This window comes from Sus scrofa, chromosome 4 (assembly GCF_054392235.1).
Source record: "Sus scrofa isolate SSC_HxYL_T2T_F1_AM1 chromosome 4, Sscrofa_HxYL_maternal_Yorkshire_Landrace_v2.0, whole genome shotgun sequence".
Lineage (NCBI taxonomy): Eukaryota > Metazoa > Chordata > Mammalia > Artiodactyla > Suidae > Sus > Sus scrofa.
In genome coordinates, this window is record NC_139386.1 from 1,239,627 (window position 1) to 1,255,851 (window position 16,225).

The 16,225-nt window shown below is 57.1% G+C and overlaps 1 protein-coding gene across 22 annotated transcripts in view; it reads left to right on the plus strand.

Moving 5' to 3' along the window:
* Positions 1 to 16,225, plus strand: part of TOP1MT (DNA topoisomerase I mitochondrial) — a 54,995-nt gene that overhangs the window by 35,900 nt on the left and 2,870 nt on the right. For 5 of the 22 annotated variants that reach the window (XM_085021410.1, XM_085021409.1, XM_085021412.1 and 2 more), the window contains 10 exons: positions 4,581 to 4,702; positions 5,560 to 5,682; positions 6,338 to 6,525; positions 7,117 to 7,261; positions 8,054 to 8,197; positions 8,424 to 8,609; positions 10,404 to 10,472; positions 10,722 to 10,836; positions 11,358 to 11,502; positions 11,927 to 12,069. In XM_085021410.1, the coding sequence (XP_084877536.1) occupies positions 4,581 to 4,702; positions 5,560 to 5,682; positions 6,338 to 6,525; positions 7,117 to 7,261; positions 8,054 to 8,197; positions 8,424 to 8,609; positions 10,404 to 10,472; positions 10,722 to 10,836; positions 11,358 to 11,502; positions 11,927 to 12,069 (1,380 nt within the window). The remainder of the gene's footprint in view (positions 1 to 4,580; positions 4,703 to 5,559; positions 5,683 to 6,337; positions 6,526 to 7,116; positions 7,262 to 8,053; positions 8,198 to 8,423; positions 8,610 to 10,403; positions 10,473 to 10,721; positions 10,837 to 11,357; positions 11,503 to 11,926; positions 12,070 to 16,225) is intronic. The other 17 variants (XM_021090423.2, XM_085021418.1, XM_085021419.1 and 14 more) reach the window with 8 other exon arrangements.

The following is a 16,225-nucleotide window of genomic DNA, read 5'->3' on the forward strand; positions in this document are numbered from 1 at the left end:
TTTGTCAGATCTTTAATTGTAAGGTTTTGTTCCTTGAAATGTTTCCTTTTTTTAAAAAAAAATCAATATATAGTTGATTTACAGTATTAGTTTGGGGTTGCAACATAGTGGTTTTTTGTTTGTTTGTTTGTTTTTTGTCTTTTTGCCTTTTCTAGGGCTGTTCCTGCAGCATATGGAGATTCCCAGGCTAGGGGTTGAATCGGAGCTGTAGCCACCGGCCTACACCAGAGCCACAGCAACGCGGGATCCGAGCCGCGTCTGCAACCTACACCACAGCTCACGGCAACGCCGGATTGTTAACCCACTGAGCAAGGCCAGGGATCGAACCCTCAACCTCATGGTTCCTAGTAGGATTCGTTAACCACTGCACCATGACGGGAACTCTGCAACATAGTCTTTTAAAATTTTTTTTATTACTTAATGACTTTGATTACATCTATAGGTGTACAACAGTCATCGCAACCAAAATTTTATGTCTATCCCAAACCCTCAGTTCATCCTCCCCCCCAAACTGTCTCCTTTGGAAGCCATGAGTTTTTCAAAGTCTGTGAGTCAGTTTCTGTTCTGCAGAGAAGTTCATTCCGTCCTCTTTTCAGGTTCCACCTGTCAGTGAAAGCCTTTGATGTTGGTGTCTCACTGTCTGACTGACTCCACTTAGCATGATAATTTCTGGGTCCATCCGTGTTGCTGCAAATGCCACACTTTCGTTCCTTTTTATGGCTGAGTCACATTCCATGGTGTGTATGGACCACCTCTTCTGGGTCCACTCCTCTGTCGATGGGCACTGAGGTGGCTTCCATGTCTGGGCCATTGCAAATAGTGCTGCAGTGAACATCGGAGTGCGTGTGTCTTTGCGAGTCGTGGTTTTCTCTGGGTAGATGCCCAGGAGTGGGACTGCTGGGTCAAATGGCCATTCTGTTTTGAGTTTTCGGAGGCATCTCCATACTGTTTCCCACAGTGGTTGCACCAATTTACAGTCCCCCCAGCAGTGTCCTGGGGTTCCCTTTTCTCCACACCCTCTGCAGCACTTACTGGTCGGAGACTTGTGGATGATGGCCGTTCTGGCTGGTGTAAGGTGGTACCTCAGCGTGGTTTTGATGTGCATTTCTCTAAGAATGAGTGACGTGGAAGATCTTTTCATGGGTTTCTCGGCCACCTTATGTCTTCTTTGGAGAAGTGTCTGTTTAGATCTTCTGCCCATTTTTGGATGGGGTTGTTTGTTTTTTTGGTATTGAGCTGTCTGTGGGAGGTGTTTATAAATTTTGGAGATTAATCCCTGGTCAGTTGGTTCACTTGCAAAGACTTTCTCCCATTCTGTGGGTTGTCTTTTCGTTTTGTTTAGGGTTTCCTTTGCTGTGCAGAAACGTTTAAGTTTGATTAGGTCCCATTTGTTTATTTTTGTTTTGACTGTCATTACTTGAAGAGGCGGATCTGAGAAGATGTTGCTGTGGTTTATGTGGAGAGGGTTTGGCCTGTGTTTTCCTCTAGGGGTTTTATAGTGTCTGGTCTTATATCTAGGTCTTTAATCCATTTTGGGTTTACTTTCGTGTATGGTGTTAGGAACTGGGGTTTTTTCTTGCTCCCTTATCTGAGTCATAATTCTCTGCCTTTTCATTTTTTATAGACTTTTGGTGTGGTCTCCTTTTTGCAAACAATAGTGTTATAACCTCTCTTGCTTCTGATGCCTGCCCCCTTTGTGGCTGAAGGTCGGGGGCTTGCTGTAGGCTTCCTGATGGGAGGGCCTGGTGGCTGCCCACTGGGAGGTGGAGCTGATTCTTATTCCTCTGGTGGGTGGGGCTTTGTCTGTGACTGGAGGTGGCTGTGTGATTGGGGGGGTCTTTGGGCAGACAGCCTGTTTGCTGATGGGTGGGGCTGTGTTCCCACCTGGCTTGTTATTTGGCCTGGGGTGTCTCAGTCCTGATGGGGGGGGGGGCACACCAGGTTGTCCCAAAGTGGCGCCCTCTAGAGGAGCACGCAGGGAGGATTCTTCCCGAGACCTTTGCCTCCAGTGCCCTTCCCCCGCAGTGAGCCACAGTCACCCCATTTTCCAGGAGGTCCTCCAAGAACTGCGGGCAGGTCTGACCCAGATTCCCTTGGAGGCTCTGCTTTGCCCGGGGGCACAGTGCACACGGAAGCCTGTGTGTGCCTTTCAGGAGTGGAGTCTCCATTTCCGCCAGTCCCGGGAGCTCCTGTGCACAAGCCCCACTGGCCGTCAACACCTAATGTTCTGGGGCTCCCCCTCTCAGTGCCAGCTCCCAGGCGTGGGGACCTGCCGTGGGGCTCAAACTCTCACTCCTGTGGGTGAGCTCTGCGATGTAGTTTAGTTCCTCTCCAGTCTGTGGGCTGCCCACCCGGTGGGTATGGGGTTGCTTATATCACGTAGTCACCCTCCTGCGGTCCCGATGTGGCCTCGTGCTTGTCTTCCGGTGTAGGATAGCTTTTTTGATAGTCTGCAGTCTGTTTTGGTGAAGGTTGCTCAGCAGTTGTTGTAATTTCGTTGCTGTTCTGAGAGCAGGTGGGCTCCAGTCCTTCTATTCTGCTTTCCTCCTGGGTCCTCTGCGCCACGTCACAGATTCCACGTGGAAGTGATAGCGCATGGTGCTTGTCTTTCTCTTTCCGACCACTAGTGTGAGACTCTCTAGTGGCATTCATGTGCTGCAGGTGGCATTATTTTGCTTTTGTTTATGGCTGAGTAGTCTTCCATTGTCTGTATGCACCACATCTTCTTAATCCGGTCGCCTGTTGATGTACATTTGGGTTGTTTCCTTGTCTTGGCTGTTGTGAATGGTGCTGCTGTGAACATAGGGGTGCAGGCATCTTTTTGAATGAAAGTTTTGTTTGGATATATGCCCGGGAGTAGGATTGCTGGATCATGTGATAGTTGTATATTTAGCCTTCTGAGGAACCTCCCTACGACTGTCGGCACATAGAGTTTACATTCCCACCAGCAGGGCGGGAGGGTCCCTCTGCTCCACACCCCCTCCAGCATTTGTTATTTGTAGACTTTTTAATGATGGCCACTCTGACCGGTGTGAGGTGGTACCTCACTATAGTTTTGATTTGCATTTTTCTAATAATTAGTGATGTTGAGTTTTTTGTGTGTGTATGTGTGTTTTTAGGGCTGCATCCAGCATATGGAGGTTCCCAGGCTAGGGGTCGAATCAGAGCTGCAGCTGCTGGTCTACACCACAGCCACACCAAGTTGCTGCCAAGGCCAAGTCTACAGCCTACACTGCAGGTAACGGCAATGCTGGATCCTTAACCCCTAGAGCGGGGCCAGGGATTGAACCTGTGTCCTCATGGATGCTAGTTGGGTTTGTTACCACTGAACCATAACGAGAACTCCCTGTTTTTATTTATGTTGCCTTGGGAGACTGGCCTAAAAGAAACCTTTGTACGATGGATGCCAGAGAATGTCTTGCCTGTGTTCCCTTCGAGTTTTGGGGTGTCTTCATGTTTAAGTCTTCAAAAGCCATTTTGAGTTTATTTTTGTGCATGGTGTGAGGGTGTGTTCTAGTGTCACTGATTTACATGCAGCTGTCCAGTTGTGAGGGTATAACAAATTTTAGGGTTAATTCTTTGGCAAGAGTCACGGGCAATTTGGTAGAGGCTGAATTCAGTCTGCAGATTACTTTGGGTGGTGTGGCCACTTTAACAGTGTTCATTCTCCCAATCCAAGAATATGGGGTATCTCTCCACTTCTTTGAACTGTCTTCCGTTTCCTTTGTCAGCATTTTCTAGTTCTCAGCATATGAGTCTTTCACCTCCTTGGTCAGGTTTATTCCTAAGGATTTTACCTTTTGGGGAGCAGTCTTAAAAGGGATTTTTAAAATTTTCTGGTATGTCATTGTTAGTGTAAAGAAATGCAGCTGATTTTGTGTAGTTAATCTTGTATCCTGCTGCCTTGCTGACTCCATGGATCAATTCTAGAAGTTTCTGTGTGGAGCCTTTAGGGTTTTCTGTACAGTGTCGTGTCACCTGCATGTAGTGACAGTGTCACCTCTCCCCCTCCAGTTTGGATGCCTTTTCGTTCTTGTCTGACCGCTGTGGCCAGGACTTCCAAAACTCCGTTGAGTGGAAGGGGCGAGACTGGGCATCCTTGTCTTGTTCTTGTTCCAGGTTTTAGTGGGAAGGCTTTCGGCTTTTCTCCCTTGAGGGTTCTATTGGCGGTGGGCTTGTCATACGTGGCTTTTTGTTACGTTGAGGTATGTTCCCTTTTTACCCACTCATGGATGGACGTTGGGTCTCATCAGGTGACTTCTCGGCATCTCTTGAGATGATGGCGTGGAGCTGCCTGTGTGGAACCGTTTTGTGACTCGGGGGTGACTCCAGCTTGGTTGTGGTTTATGATCTTTCTTATGTATTGTTGGGTTCAGTTTGTTACTATTTTGCTGAGAGTCGTCTTTCACTCAGAGCACATGCTTCCGAATTAAAAAAACCCGGAACGCGTTGGCCTTGGCGACACCTGTGGCAGGATACAGCCCAGGGTGGGGGCCACGATGGTCTGAGCAGCAGGATCTTGTGGCCTGGAGGACACAGCTGGCAGCTCCCTCAATCGGTGTGTCTTCTGCCGTTGCCAGGAAAGCCCATGAAGTTGAGCTTAGCAGCCGAGGAGGTTGCCACGTTTTACGGGAAAATGTTGGAGCACGAATACACAACCAAAGAAGTTTTCCGGCACAACTTCTTCCGTGACTGGCGGAAGGTGCGTGTGGCCCGGCGCCGGCTCTCCGGGGCCGCTTCGCAGCTCGGCCTGGTGCCGTCCGACGCGTGCCTGCCTCGCTTCTCTCCGAGCCGCTGGCGGGGCAGGCAGGGCCAGGCTTGGGGTCCCCAGGAAAGGCCGTTGCGGGGGGGGGGCAGGGGTGGCCCCTTCTGGTCCCCAGGAAACAAACACTTGCTGGGAAGCTCTGTGGGATGAGCTGCTAGTTGCCTTTTCATTTCCCTCTTGAAAAACCGGCTCCCGTGCATGACGGCGCTCAGCTCCGGCTACGTCCGTGGACCTCACCCCGCGAAGGCAGGCCCAGGCCCCTTCCACCTGCGCTGGGGAGGACGCCAGCGCCATGTGTGCCCCTTTCCCGGGTGACAGGCCCCCAACGTTCTGTCACAGGGCGTGGTGTGGCTGTGCACCCACCTCTCCGCAGGGACCCGGGGGGATGGGGTCCACGGGCTCAGTGTGTGTGGCTGGACTGGGGCCTCTTCCGCTGTGGTCGCCGTGCCCGGCCCAGCAGGTGCGGGTGGCAGGCCGTCCCCCTGAGGGTGAGGGAGGCTCTCAGCGCCCCGGCCACGGGCTGCTGGTGGGGGCCGTGCCTCAGCTGCGGCCGCGGGGCTGATGCAGCCGTGAGGAGGGAGGGAGCGCCCCCGCCACCTTCCTGCAAAGGCTCTCCTGTGGGGACCCCTGCGGCGGCGGCGGGGTGGCCCGGCGCTCTCCGCCCAGTCTGTCCTCCTGCTTCTGGGGCGACCGTGAGCCTGTGGGGTGGGCCCCAGCCATGCGGGCCAGGGTCTCGCTGCCACGGGATGGGCGCCGGCCTCCGGTCCTCGAGCGCGGGTCTGGCTTCGGTGCAGGAAATGACGGCAGCCGAGAGGAAGGTCATCAAGCGCCTGAGCAAGTGCGACTTCACGGAGATCCACAGACACTTCGCGGACAGGGCCGCGGCCCGGAGGGCCCTGCCCCGGGAGGAGAAGCAGGTCAGGCTGCTCGGGGCACCGTCTGGCTGGGGCCCCCGGGAGGGGGGAGGCTGCTGGCGCGCGGGTGGCCTCACGCGGGGGCGGAGCACACGACCCCTCCCCTTCTCAGAGGCCAGCCCTCTGCGGGGATTCTTCTAGACAAGCCCCCGGAGGGTGTGGCGAGGGGGCTCTGACTGCGCGCCTGCGTCCTTAGAGCCTTCTTTTTTCGTTTTTGGCTGTGCCAAGGCATATGGAGCCCCTGGGCCAGGGGTCAGATCCGACTGAGCTGCAGTCGCCACCCGAGCCGCAGTGCTGCAGCCCGCTGTGCCGGGTCGGGGATTGAACCCGGGTCCCAGGGCTCCCCGAGACATCGCCCATCCCTCTGTGGCAGCAGGGACTGCACGCTCAGACACTCGCGAGTCACACGCCTCCTAAGTGGGTGTGCACAGAGCTCGGTCTGTTCACCACGTGAACCTGTGGGATGAACCAGGGGGTCAGCAGCTCCCTCGCGCTGGACGTGGATGGGCATGGCTGCGGCGGGAGTGGGCGCGGGCGCTGCGCCCCGGGCTCAGCGGCTTCCTGGGCTCTGACGGGTGCTCCCAGAGCAGCAGAGGTGGGCACTGGGCTCATCCTGTCTCTTCTCTCCCGACACCTACGTGCTGTTTTATTAACACAGAGGCTCAAAGAAGAGGCGGAGAAGCTTCAGCAGGAGTTTGGCTACTGTATCTTGGACGGGCACCGAGAGAAGATAGGCAATTTCAAGACGGAGCCGCCCGGCTTGTTCCGGGGCCGCGGCGACCACCCCAAGATGGGGATGCTGAAGCGGAGGGTCCTGCCGGAGGACGTGACCATCAACTGCGGCAGGTGCGCTGGGCCCTCGCCCGGGGCGTGGTCGTGAGCCTCAGGGAGCACGGGGCCCGTCGCTGTCACTCTGGGCTCTGGGTGGGCGACAGGGCAGGTTCCCGCAGGTGCTGGCCCAGCCCGCCTTCCTGTGCCGCCGGCCGGAGGCTTTCTGCACCACGACAGCTTGTCTGCCTGATCTCAGCACGGCCCTTGCCCCTCACGTTTCAGGTTATCGAGATGCTCTGATTACACACGCGTGTGTGGCCCTTGTGGGCCGCGTTCCAGCAGTGGCTTCTGTGCCTCCACCATGTGGGCCCTGGCTGAGCGGGGTCCTTCGTGCTGTTGAAGCTCCTGGAGATGCCTGTGGCCCTGGGCCACACGTGGGGGCAGCCCTGAACGAGCCTGTCCCGTGCACGGTGCTGCCGGAGCTGAGAGGGAGAGAGGCCGTGACACGAGGGCTCTGCTGGGGCGCGAGGCGGCTCTGGGACAGATTCAGACCGCCAGGGCCAGCGATGCCAGGCGCGGTCCTGTCACAGGAGGTGGGAGAACTTGGCTCCCAGTTGAGCGCGCGGGGTCTTGAATTGTTGGGTTCAGGTCGCTCTCTTGATGCAGGGACTCAAAAGTACCAGAGCCCCCGGCAGGCCACCAGTGGAAGGAGGTGCGGTCGGACCGCACGGTCACATGGCTGGCGGCGTGGACGGAGAATGTGCAGAATGCCACCAAGTATGTCATGCTGAACCCCAGCTCGAAGCTCAAGGTGAGCCGGGCTCTGACTGAGCAGCTGGGCCACACCCTTCGGCAGGGCGTCCCCAAGGTCCTGGGCGTTACCAGGCCAATTCTGAAGTCACATTGTGTCCGGAAGCCATTTGCTTTAAAAACAGGGAATTTGGAGTTCCCGTTGTGGCACAGCATGAACGAATCTGACTAGGAACCTTGAGGTTGTGGGTTTGATCCCTGGCCTCCCTTAGTGGGTTAAGCATCTGGCATTGCTGGAGCTGTGGTGTAGGCCAGCAGCTGTAGCTCTGATGAGCTCCCTAGCCTGGGAACCTCCATTTGCCATGGTTGTGGCCCTAAAATGCAAAAAATAAATAAAAAATAGAAAAAGGAAATTTAAATTTTACACCTTCTTTATTTTTTATTTTATGTTTTGCTGTTTTTTTTTGTCTTTTTAGGGCCACAGCCTTGGCATATGGAGGTTCCCAGGCTAGGGGTCTCATCGGAGCTACAGCTGCCAGCCTACACCACAGCCACAGCAGTACCAGATCCCAGCCCTGTCTGCTACCTACACCGCAGCTCATGGCAATGCCGGATCCTTAACCCACTGAGTCAGGCCAGGGATCGAACCCACATCCTCATGGGTAGTAGTCAGGCTCATTGCCACTGAGCCACACGGGAACTCCTACGCCCTGTTTACATTTCAGTGAATTTGGGGGTCTGCTCTCCGCCCCCGCTGCGCAGGTTGGAGCGGCCCCATCCTGGATCAGAGTGTTGGCAGGTTCCTGCTTGCCAGGAGCACCCCGGGTTTTCCTTGCAACTTATTCTCATTTAGGGGGAGAGAGACTGGGAAAAGTACGAAGTGGCTCGGCGCTTGAAAGGCGTGGTGGACGAGATCCGTTCTCGGTACCGGGCCGACTGGAAGTCTCGGGAAATGAAGGCGAGACAGCGCGCTGTAGCCCTTTATTTCATCGACAAGGTGCGCATGGCCCCAGGCTTTCCGGCCTGCTCTTCGCGGATGGGCACCGGTCGCCAGGGCCGGGCTGGCCGGGCAGCTGGGGGACGGCGGGGCTTCCGGGTCCTGAGCCGCGGCCTCGTGCTCGTGGGGGCCGGGGTGCGCCTGGGCGCGGGTGGGGTGTGCGCGCGCTCCTGCTGCACCTGTGCCGCCCTGACCCCGCCCCTGCCCCTGCCCCCGCCCCATCCAGCTGGCGCTGCGAGCTGGGAACGAGAAGGAGGAGGGCGAGTCGGCCGACACCGTGGGCTGCTGCTCCCTCCGCGTGGAGCACGTCCAGCTGCACCCAGAGGCCGACGGCTGCCCCTATGTCGTGGAATTCGACTTCCTGGGGAAGGACTCGATCCGCTACTACAACAAAGTGCCGGTGGAGAAGCCCGTGAGTGCCTGTGTGGGCGGGGGCGGGTCTCGCCCCTCCGACGCGCGGCCCCCCCCCCCCCACCGACGCGCGGCCCCTCCGACGCGCGGCCCTTGGCCTTTCCCGTGCGCGCGAGGATAACCAGGTCAGGCGGCGGCACGCGGGCGCAGGAAGGCCCCGTAGGCTGACCTGGACCCGCCGTCCTCCCGGTGGGTTAGTCTGGCAGCTGCTGTAACTGAGCCTCGACGTGCCTCTTCGGAGGTGGGGAATCCGAGACCTGGTTGTGGCAGGGCCTGGGCCCTTGGCCGCTCTGCAGAGACTCCTTCTGGGCCTCCCCTGGCGTCGCGGCCTGAGGCAGCATCACTGCAGTGTCTGCCTGCCTGTCTCTCCCCGCTCCCCCAGTCTTGTTCCCCTGTGTCTGCCTGTCTTCCTGCTGGGTGTGGGGCTTAGCCCAGTGTGAGCTCATCTTAACTGATTGCATCTGCAAAGACCCGGTTTCCAAAAAAGGTCATGTTTTGAAGTTCCTGCATGAAGGACACTAATTTGGGGGACATTGTTCACCCCAGCACACTTGGGAAGGGTCTTCTGGGCAGTCAGCTCACTGTGGTCACTCTGGCGGTGTCCCTGGTGCCTTTTCTGAAGGCTGAGGCTCAGGCGTGGAGCCTGCTGGCTGACCCTCGCGCCCACAGCGCCTGGCCTTTGCGGGCGGGGGGCGTTTCTGGTTCGCCAGGAGGTCTGGAGGGAAGTTAGAACTTGGGGATCACTGTCTCCTGGAGGGGTGGAGCCTTGCATGATGGTCGCCCTGGCCTCTGTCTGGGTGGGCACCGCGTCACAGCAGTGAGAGCAGACCCGCTGCTGACTGCCTGCCTGCCTTGTTTAGGCAGACATGGCTCCGCAAACACAAATGGGGACTTTGGGGAGCCTGACGGAGCAGCACGGAAACACCCACTTAGGTGGTGTGATGCACCCCGGTGCCTGGTGTGCCCAGGCCTCTGAAATCCATCCGGAGGTGAACTAGTGAGAAGCTGCCAGGCGATGAGGGGCAGAGGCCTCCCTGGGCGGGGGGCAGGGGGCTTTTCTGACCAAACACCAGGCTGGATGATTCATAAACGGGTGTTTATGTCTCACAGTCTGGAGGCTGGAATGGAGGGCTGTGAGCTGGCCTTCTGCCTGTGCCCATGTGGCGGTGGGGGAGGAAGTGCTCTGGGGCCTCTTCTATAAGGCACTGACCCACCCAGGGGTCTGGAGTATTGGGGGACATGGTGCTGAGAGCAGGGCCCATCCTGCCATGTCTGGACCTGGGCACCTGGCGTCCAGCCCAGTGGGGCACACACACAACTGCGTGGAGGGCAGTGCGGAGCTGGCTGGAGAGATGGGCCCAGGCCGACGCGAGCTGGGAGGACGGGAACGCCAGGCAGGGGGTGCGGCCAGGGCCCCCATGGAGCCTTCTCGCAGTAAGAGCAGCTTCTGCAGGGGAAGTGATTTCTCCCGGAAGGGCTCAGCGGAGGGAAACAGACAGTCTGTGAAGGTTGTCGGAGGTCCTGTGGTGTCGGGCGAGTCTGACTGTGGACCTGGGGTGACCTGGAGGAAGCCCAGCGTGGGTGGCGGGAAGGAGCTGGGGTGTGCAGGGCCGCCAGTGCCGGCGCGTGACCCCAGGGCGCTGCCCCCTGCCCCCTGTGGGAAGCGCAGTCCGCTGGTCTCCGAGTCCCGCGTGCAGACGTCCCTGTGCGGCCCTCATTTAACCCCTCCGCCTCTGGTTCCCAGGAGGCTGCTTCCCGCCTGCAGTCTTTCTGAAGGGCCCTCTCCCTGTGGCAGGTCTACAGGAACCTGCAGCTCTTCTTGGAGAACAAAGACCCGGGGGAGGAGCTCTTTGACCGACTGACTGTAAGCCCAGGGCCCCTGAGCCGTGCTGACGGGTGTCCCGGGGACCGCCAGCGGGCTCGGCCCGTTGGGGACGAGCCGGGAGGAGCGTGGGCCCTGAGTCTAGCGTGTTCTCTTAAACAAGAAGGTGTCCGTCCAACCAGCAGCCTCCTTCCACCCGGAAGCGTGTGTGCGGTGGGGGCTGGGAGGGACACGTGACCCTGTCCCCAAAGGAAACCACCTGCTGAGACCTGCCTTTCCGCCTGTGTTCAGACCGCCAGCCTGAACAAGCACCTGCAGGACCTGATGGACGGGCTGACGGCCAAAGTCTTCCGGACCTACAACGCCAGCATCACCCTGCAGGGCCAGCTGCGAGCACTCACCAGAGGTGCGTGTCCCCTGGTCTGGGACAGGGCACCTGTGCGTGGTATGATGCCTTGTGGCCAGTGTCTAGGGCAGCGTGGAGGTGGCCTTGCCTGGTCCAAGTGTGGGCTGAGCAGGAAGGGTCAGGGGTGTGTGTGTCTCAGCTGGAAGGGCCCAGGGCCCCAGGCTGAGCCTTCCCTGCAGGGTCCCCTGCTCCTGGCTCTGGCCTCCCCAGGGCCGCCCCACCGCTCCTGCCCCGCAGGCAGTCGGATCTTGTCTGCAGTGCCTGCCCAGCTGTGTGTGTCGCCTTCGTGTGCGGGAACCTTCTTCCTGCCACCTTCTGACCCCGTCATCCAAGCTCCCCCACCCTCTGGGTCCCCGGTGGGGGCTCCTGGCCACGGCCTGATGCCCTCATGGGGGTCTGGGGAGGTCCCAGCTCTGCCCCTGCTGTGGGCCCCGTGGACCGAATCCCTGTCGCTGGGGCCCGCCCCCGGTGTCCTCACTTGGTGCAGCAGTGACTGCTGAGCTGCGGTGGCTGCTGTCCAGCCGACCCTGTCTTTCAGCTGAAGACAGCATCGCCGCTAAGCTGCTCTCTTACAACCGCGCGAACCGGGCCGTTGCCGTCCTCTGTAACCATCAGCGGGCACCTCCCAAGACCTTCGAGAAGTCAATGCAGGCTCTCCGGTCGAAGGTGTGTGGTGGGCACCGTGGGAGGACCTTTGGGGACCAGTGGCCAGGGCTCTCCCCTTGCCTTCCCTGGGGCTGCCAGGGCCCCGTGCTGGCCAGGAACAGGCTTGGGGGTGGGTGCTGCCCTGTGTGGCCCCCCGGGGCGGAAAGGCCTCTAGTTCAGGGAAGAGGTCAGCACAGGGCTGGGTCTGGTTGGAGCAGGTGGTATGTCTGGGGCCTCTTGGACTCACCCTGTTCCCTGGCCACAGAGTGACCAGTCAGGGCCGGCGCCCTGGCACCCTGCCTGGGCAGACAGGTCCCCCTGCAACCTGGCTCAGCCAGGCCCTTTCAGGCTGTTAGGCCAGCTGGCTGTGGACGCTGGTCCCTGGGGCTGGCCCAGGTGTGGCAGGGGCAGCCTGAGTGGGCCCCTCTTTTTTTTTTTTTTGCAGATTGAGGCAAAGAAGCAGCAGGTGGCCGAGGCCAAGGCAGAGCTGGAGAAGGCGAGGGCCGGCCACGCATCCAGAGAGGACGGCAGGTCCGAGGCGCGGGTGTCCGGAAGGTGCGACCCCGAGTTGGGGTCGGCCACGGTCAGGTTTTCCCTTCACCAATTTCTCCTTCTAGTTGTATCTTGTGGCTGAAAAAACACAAACTGTCATTTGTGCCCCAAACCCCGAAGCAGTGGAAGTGCACGCGGAGGGCCGTGGCTGGCCTCGCTGGGCGGTCAGCCGGGGCCTGGCGCCCTGTGTCTGGCCCGCAGGCTTTAGGCCGCGGGGGTCCCTCCCTCCAAGGCACACGGTTCGCCCCCTGGCTGTGCACGTGCCTGGCTTTGGTGCCCCAGGACCACGCAGCCAGCACCACTCTGGCTTTTAGAACGTGCTCTCGCCTCACACAAGCCTGCTTCCAGGCCCTCGCGCTCCCTCCTCACCCCGGCCCCTGGGGTTCGCACAGGGGGGTCTCGCCCTCGGGGGGGCCAGGTCTGGCCCCTCGGGATTGGCATCCTGTTGCTAAGCTCATCCGAGTGGCAGCTGTCAGCGCTTCCCTGGTGTGATTGCCCGCCAGTCCGCTGTGTGAGGTGAGACCACGTTTTAGCATCCGTGCGTCTGGACGCGCGAGTGTTTCTACTTGGTGACATCTGTCTTTTCAGGGCCGCAACCACGGCACGTGGAGGTTCCCAGCCAGGGATCGAATTGGAGCTACAGCCGCCAGCCTACACCACAGCCGCAGCAACGCGGATCCGAGCCGCGCCCACGACCTACCCCACGGCTCACGGCAACGCCGGGTCCTTAAGCCCGAGCCCGGGATTGACTCCGAGTCCTCATGGACTCTCGTCGGGTTTGTTTCTGCTGAGCCACAACGGAACTCCTCTGTGTTGTGATTTTGTGGGTTTTTTGGTGTCTTTCTTTGATGTTTGGCTTTTGTGAGTTTCGTGGTAGAATTGTTGGGTCATCGGCAGCACCAAGGTTTATTACTTTAAGAGAGCGCCCGGCTGGTTCCCACGGTGGCAGGCACTGCCCCTCACGTTCTCACCACCTGGGCACAGGTGCTGGTTTCTCCAGCATCCTTGCCAACAACTGTCTTGTCTTTCCTCTTTTTGGTTTTAGCTGGGAGGGTGTGAGGTGGCGTCTCAGCGTGTGTTCAGTTTGCGCTTCCCAGTGGCTGGCGACAGGGTACCTTATGCGCTCACGGCCGTTTGTGTGCGTGCTTGGAAGACGGTATCTCCAGCCCTTTGCCCGTTTTCCAGTTGGTTCCTCGCCTTTTGACTGGTGGGAAGAGCTCAGTATTCATTTCAGGCACAGGCACCTGTTCCAGTGTGACTTGGAGAAGCTTTCTCCCGCTCTCTGTTTTTTCGTCTTATTTTTTTGGTAGTATCCTTTGAAGCACAAGATTTTAGAAGCTTGATGAGTCTAGTTTTTGTTATTCTCCGGGTCTAATAAAGCTTTGCTTGATTCAGGGTCGTGGAGTCATTCCTTAGCTGCTTGATCCACAGGGAGTTAAGTTTTGTACGTGACCTAAGGTTGGGTCCACGGTGGTTCTTTTGCATGTGGACTCCCAGTTCGCCCAGCACCGACTGCTGAAAAGCACCGTTCTTTCGGCACCGAATGGTCTAGGCACCTTGGGGAAGATCGGGTGGTGCAGGTGCTCTGGTTTATTCTAGGCTCCGTTCTGCCCACGTTCGTTGTCCTCTTGCCACCGCGCAGTCTGGATTCCTGTGAGTTGGAAAGCAGGAAGTGTGAGTCCTCCAGTGTTTCTTTTCTCTTTTTTATAGTTGCTTGTTTTGTTTCACTTTCAGAGTGTTATCACGGTGGGGTTGACTGGCCAGGCTGTGTGCGTTTGTGCTGTACAGCAGTGATTCATCGTGCGCACAGCCACCCACCACGTTCCCGCCTGCATCCCTCCGTGGCGGCTCGGCCCGGGGTGTTGAGCGCGGCTCCCTGTGCTGCCAGCGGGACCTTGTTCATCCATGGATGACGTGCTTTGCGTCTGCGGAGCCCAAACCCCCAGCCCCGCCGCCACCACAGGGCTGCTCTCTGTGCCTCGGAGTCTTCCTGTCTTGTAGGAGTTCACTTCTCTCCTGTTCGAGAGCCCACACACGAGTGAGGTTGTGGCGTTTGTCTTTCTCCAGCTGACTCAGTTTCCTTCGAGTGATCGTCTCTAGGGCCACCCACGTTGCTGCAAATGCCATTACTTCATTTCTTTTCCTTTTCTGGCTGCCCCTGTACATATGGAAGTTCCCAGACCAGGGGTTGAGTCTGAACTGCAGCTGCAACCGACACTACAGCTGTGGTAACACTGGATCCTTTAACCCACTGTGCCCCAGCAGGAGCTCCCTCTTTCTTTATTTTTCGTGGCTGAGTAGTATTCCACTGTGTGTGTGTGGCCATCTTTATCCATTCTTTATCTGTGTCCATCTTCTTTATCTGTCAGTGGACATTTCGGTTGTTTTCATGTCTTGGTTGTTGTAAATGGTGAAGCAGTGAACATAGGGGTGCCTGTGTCTTTTTGAATTATAGCCCTTTTAAAATTTTTATTATTTATTTATTTATTTTTAGGGCTGCACCTGTGGCATATGGAGGTTCCCAGGCTAGGGGTCGAATTGGAGCTGCAGCTGATGGCCTACACCACAGCCACGCCAGATCTGAGTCATGTCTGCAACCTACACCACAGCTCATGGCAATGCCAGAGCCTCAGCTGACTGAGCAATGCCAGGCATCGAACCCACGTCCTCATGGATACTAGTCAGATTCGTTTCTCCTGCACGACAGTGGGAACTCAGTGGATGCAATTTTATTTATTTATTTATTTATCTTTGTCTTTTTAGGTCCACACCTACGGCGTGTGGAGGTTCCCAGACTAGGGGTCTATTCGGAGCTGTAGCCACTGGCCTACACCACAGCCACAGCAACGCGGGATCTGCAACCTACACCACAACTCATGGGAATGCTGGATCCTTAACCCACTGAACGGGGTCAGGGATCAAACCCGCAGCCTCATGGTTCCTAGTCAGATTTGTTTCCACGGTGGGAACTCACTTGATGCAATTTTAAAAGGGATTTTTTTTAACTTTTTCTTTCTGATATTTCATTGTTAGTGTAAAGAAATGCAACTGATTTTTGTAGTTAATCTTGTATCCTGCTGCCTTGCTGACTCCATGGATCAATTCTAGAAGTTTCTGTGTGGAGCCTTTAGGGTTTTCTGTACAGTGTCGTGTCACCTGCATGTAGTGACAGTGTCACCTCTCCCCCTCCAGTTTGGATGCCTTTTCGTTCTTGTCTGACTGATGTGGCCAGGACTTCCAAAACTCCGTTGAGTGGAAGGGGCGAGACTGGGCATCCTTGTCTTGTTCCAGGTTTTAGTGGGAAGGCTTTCGGCTTTTCTCCCTTGAGGGTTCTGTGGGCGGTGGGTTTGTCATACGTGGCTTTTTATTATGTTAGGTTTCCTTTATACCCACTTTGGTAAGTTTTTATCATGAATGGATGTTGAATTTTTTTTTTTTTTTGTCTTTTTGCCTTTTCTAGGGCCGCTCCCGTGGCATATGGAGGTTCCCAGGCTAGGGGTTGAATCGGAGCTGAAGCCACCGGCCTACGCCAGAGCCACAGCAACGCAGGATCCGAGCCGAGTCTGCAGCCTACACCACAGCTCACAGCAACGCCGGGTCCCTAACCCACTGAGCGAGGCCGGGATGGAACCCGCAACCTCATGGTTCCCAGTCGGATTCGTTCACCACTGCGCCACGGCGGGAACTCCGTGGATGCTGAATTGCCAGATGATTGATCTGCATCTTGAGATGGTCAGTGTTTTACCTTTTTTGTGGCTGATGTGAATTACGGTGATTTGCATGTTTGAGCCACATCCTGGGGCCTGGGGTGAACCCCACTTGGTCGTGGTGTATAATCCTTTAAAGGAGCTGTTGGATTTGGTTTGCCAATATTTTGTTTAGATTTTTTTGTTTGTTTGTTTTTTGTCTTTTTAGGGCCGCACCTGAGGCATATGGAGGTTCCCAGGCTAGGGGTCGAATAGGAGCTGCAGCCACCTACCTACGCCGCAGCCACAGCAACGCGGGATCTGAGCCGCGTGCTGATGGCAACACTGGATCCTTAACCCCCTGACTGAGGCCAGGGATCCAACCCGTACCCTCATGGTTCCCAGTCGGATTTGTGCTGCGCCACGACGGGAACTCCTGTGTTTTTTTGTTTTTTTATTGCACATTGACTCAAGTCCCTAGCAGTTCAGTCCTTACAGGTGCCCAG